The sequence below is a fragment of the Silene latifolia genome, chromosome Y (genome assembly GCF_048544455.1).
Source record: "Silene latifolia isolate original U9 population chromosome Y, ASM4854445v1, whole genome shotgun sequence".
Lineage (NCBI taxonomy): Eukaryota > Viridiplantae > Streptophyta > Magnoliopsida > Caryophyllales > Caryophyllaceae > Silene > Silene latifolia.
Genome location: NC_133538.1, coordinates 5621235 through 5625208, shown reverse-complemented (window position 1 = coordinate 5625208; position 3974 = coordinate 5621235). Strand labels below are relative to the sequence as shown.

Below are 3974 nucleotides of genomic sequence, written 5' to 3'. Positions count from 1 at the left end.
CAATGCTAAATAAGTTACACAAAATCAGGAGGAAGAATAGTCAAGGAATATGAGTTTGTTGCACTGGCTGTTGCACGTTTGACTTGGAGTCTTTATTGACGGTTTCAATATTTACATTAGTATTGGTTTGTTGGTCCTTCAGCAGCTCAGTGGTATCAATGCCATATTATTCTATTCGAATAACATATTTGAAAAAGCAGGTTAGAAATGTTTTGTAACCAAATCTTAACGTCAGTTCCCATGTGTTCTTATGCAAATGATATGTCATCCTTGCACAGGAATTTCATCTGGTGCTGTCACCACATTTGGCCTTGGAAGCATTCGGGTAATCATAGTACTTCTTACATCCTTTATCTTGCCCATGTTCACCCTTTTGGTCCGCCTCAATCATTTGTTTACATTTCCTATTTTGGCAATATTTTTTTACAGAAGATATTCTTTTGCCCTTATTTATTTTCTAAGTTGAACATCTGGCCTTGTTTAACCCGCATCAGTACATTGTAATCGACGCAGTATAAATACTTGTACACCACGTACACACGTTTGTGTAAAAACAGTCTAAAAGTAAACATAAGCAAATGAAACTATAGTGTTAGCCAGTTGTTTCATTTTCTTGATCTTGGCTAGTCAGTATGTAATGTTCAGCATTCTCAAGCATCCGTGGCAATGAAAAAACAGGTGGTTGCTACTGGGATCGCGACTTGGCTGATGGACAAGGCTGGGCGAAGGGCTCTACTAATTGTATGTTTCAATTTATATTAGTTAATTTGGTGGAAGTATTTGTGCAGTCTAAGCTTAAGAGGTTTCTTAAATAATGCAACTTTCCACAGGTATCCTCTGCTGGGATGACCGCTAGCCTTCTCCTCGTTTCAGCTTCATTTTTTCTAGAGGTCAGCTAGGCTGTTTTTCTAGTTTTTTTGCGCTCATAATTTTCAAAACAGCTGACATGAACCAGTGAGGAGGGTTAAGCAAGTAAATCAGGAAACATGATCATAAGATTCGATTTAGATTTACCTCAATGTTTATGATGTACTCTTTAACGTTTGACAGGATATTATTTCAAAAGAATCAGGCTTCTACGGCGCGTTGGGGATTCTCTCTGTCGTAGGACTAGTGGTATGATTCTGACTTGAATACATGTCTACTCCAGACCAAGTAATCTAGAAAGCAATAATCGCAGGTCTAAGGCACGTTCTCTACTTATGGCAGGGAATGGTTATATCATATTCATTAGGTGTGGGACGGATTCCTTGGATTATAATGTCTGAGGTATGTCTTTAATTTTTTTTTTTTTTTTTTTTTTTTTTTTCTGTTTGTTTTACTAACTCACTACCTGAGGGCGCACTGATGTCGATCTAATGCGAATCTACAGCTTTTTTATAAGCTATTCCACAAATGTTTTACACATTCTGCTCGACTTCATTTTTTTGCAGCAAGTCACAAAGTTGACCTTGAGACGGTCTTATTATAACTTCTTGTGACTTGTGAGACGATGTCACACTTGTTGAAACTAAAATGGTCACTGACTGTTTTCAAATGATCAATAATGAATTAATGATAAGAAGGGCTCACTTAGTAAAATTGCAAAGTTTCAGTCGATGATAAAATGGTTAGACATAAAAAGTGTCACTTTCATTTCTGAGTTTGTTGGAAAAATTATTTAAAATCTATTCGTTTTAGATTAGATAAGCACCCTATTGTAATTTTACTGCAACAATCTGCTGAACTTTGCATCTGATTTGCTCTGAACAGATCCTTCCTGCAAGTATAAAGAGTCTTGCTGGGAGTGTAGCAACATTAGCCAATTTCATGACTTCCTGGGGGATCACAATGACTGCTCCTTTGATGCTCAGCTGGAACAGTTGAGGTCATCTCTCTTGCCTTTTTTCCAATACTAAAGTTCTTGTATTTAATTCTCTCGGCTTTTAGACAATAAGATTCAATAATTTGGACACTCACTAATGTTTAGTCTGCAAAGGAAACTACCCGGTAAATCATTGAGTGCTAATAGGCCTAGTACTCATGAGTCACGACCAGGCTTTGAAACTCATCAGCATCATAGATGCTTTTGTGGCTCACTTTACTCCCCAAAAAACATTGTTTTAGTCTGTAAAAAACTTTGCCTCATAATTTAGGTAACGGATTACGGAAGTATTTTATTGATTGTAACTGACTGGCTCTCATCTGGTTAATATGTTGTTTGCAGGGACCTTCGCGTTATACACATTGTTTTGTGCGTTTACTTCGATTTTTGTGGGGGCATGGCTTCCGGAGACAAAGGGGAAAGCTCTTGAGGAAATTCAAGCATACTTCAGATGAAAACAATCGGGTAGCAGAGTACAACTCATTCTTTTCAGTTCAATACTTGGTTGTTCTTAAATAGAATTGTGGTCGGTCTGTTATCGTACATGATTTATTGATCACTTCTTAAAATGTAATAATGGTGTTACAAACTTCGCAACTAGACAATATAGCTATTCTACAATTGTGTGGATTTGCAGCAAGGTGCTTACTCAGCTTTACTTTGGTGTTTCTTCAAAGTACACAGAAGCCAGGAAATGCTTGAGACATCTATTGTATACACATGGCCTCTCAAGGTGAACTAGATGTCCTGCCTTCTGTATGCCTTCACATGTTGCCTTTTCTCCAAGTTTCCTACATATATCACCCCGAAACAAAACTTAGTATGGTCTACTAGTAGTAATTGGACAATATTACAACACCAGTAGGTTGCAGGTGTACATAGATAGTAGGGCGAGAGAGGGCGAGAGGGAGATACTGAGTTTCAATACTAGGCCATTAGCACCAAGTTCCTAACTCAATTTCCATACTAATTTCATGTTGATTCTATGTTCTTACATTTTAGGACTTGAGGGCACTTTTGTGTTAGAACTCGGATGTAATTGGCAAATAATGCCTACAACAACAAAGCTCTCAAGTCTAAAAAACATAGTTATAGAAGCTGCGATGGAGAAAAATAAGTAAATGAATATGTAGGTACTGAAAATTTATTAAAATGCCGAATAAAAAAAATAAATTAATAAATTTGAATTAATATTAAATTTTAGCTCAATTTAATTATCTTGCCCCAATTAAATGAAATATGGGTCAATTCGTATTACAAAATGGGTTATCCGGATCATTAAACCCGAAAAAAGATCAAGTTTGGGCCAAGTTCACTAATAAACCCATAAATGGGCCTGTGAATGTCAAAGTCCGCCAAGGGGAATTGAAACTCTATAAATAGAGTCATTCTCATTCATTTCAGAAGAGAGAAATCATAATAATAAATTTCAGAGAGAAGAAGACAGAAAAGTTCTACAAATTCCCTCTGCAAGACACCTCTGCAAGCAGTCAACAAGCATACCAAAACTGTGCCGCCTGCCCAAGAAATTCAAATTCAAGCTACAACATTCAAGAGAGAACAAGTCGCAATGACCCTCTCAAGAATACAAATCGACACCTCCTACCGAGTGCATACAACCTCTACAGGTCTCATTCAAATACAACGTTCACGCCTCTTCTACAGACAGCGTTTACGTACTCTACTACGGCATTTAGAATCAGAGGATACATTAAGAGATTGTACACACAAAATTTATGATATATTAATGAAAATTCATTAGTTTCCTATTTTGTATTACATTTATTTTGCGATACAAAATTTGTTGTTACAAATTTTGGTGAACCCGACGTGACAACAAATTTGTAGAGTGTCCAACATCAAAGACAGAGCCTAAGGACAAAAATAAGTCGAGTCAGGTAGTCAAGCAAGAATGGGTGGCAAAAATCATCGCACCTGTGCCAAGTTCATCTCAAATGAAGATTGTAAGACCTCCTCCAACTAGTTTCGTCTGTTCATCCAGTCAATCATCAAGTGAGGAAAACAAGGGGATATTTGATTCCAATGCTTACAAGCTACTCGCCAAGGCGGGATATGCCATACGGTTTTAACAAGGCGCAACAAGAGCTGT

At 37.2% G+C, this 3974-nt stretch overlaps 1 protein-coding gene across 1 annotated transcript; it reads left to right on the top strand.

Annotated features, from left to right (window-relative positions):
- Positions 1–256: 256 nt before the first annotated feature.
- LOC141634279 (sugar transporter ERD6-like 6) lies at positions 257–2520 on the top strand. The gene is made up of 7 exons (XM_074446506.1): positions 257–325; positions 679–741; positions 831–890; positions 1051–1116; positions 1210–1269; positions 1753–1867; positions 2207–2520. The coding sequence occupies exons 1-6, from the start codon at positions 257–259 to the stop codon at positions 1864–1866; spliced, it is 432 nt and encodes a 143-aa protein (XP_074302607.1). The 3' UTR covers position 1867; positions 2207–2520.
- The last annotated feature ends 1454 nt before the right edge of the window (positions 2521–3974 follow it).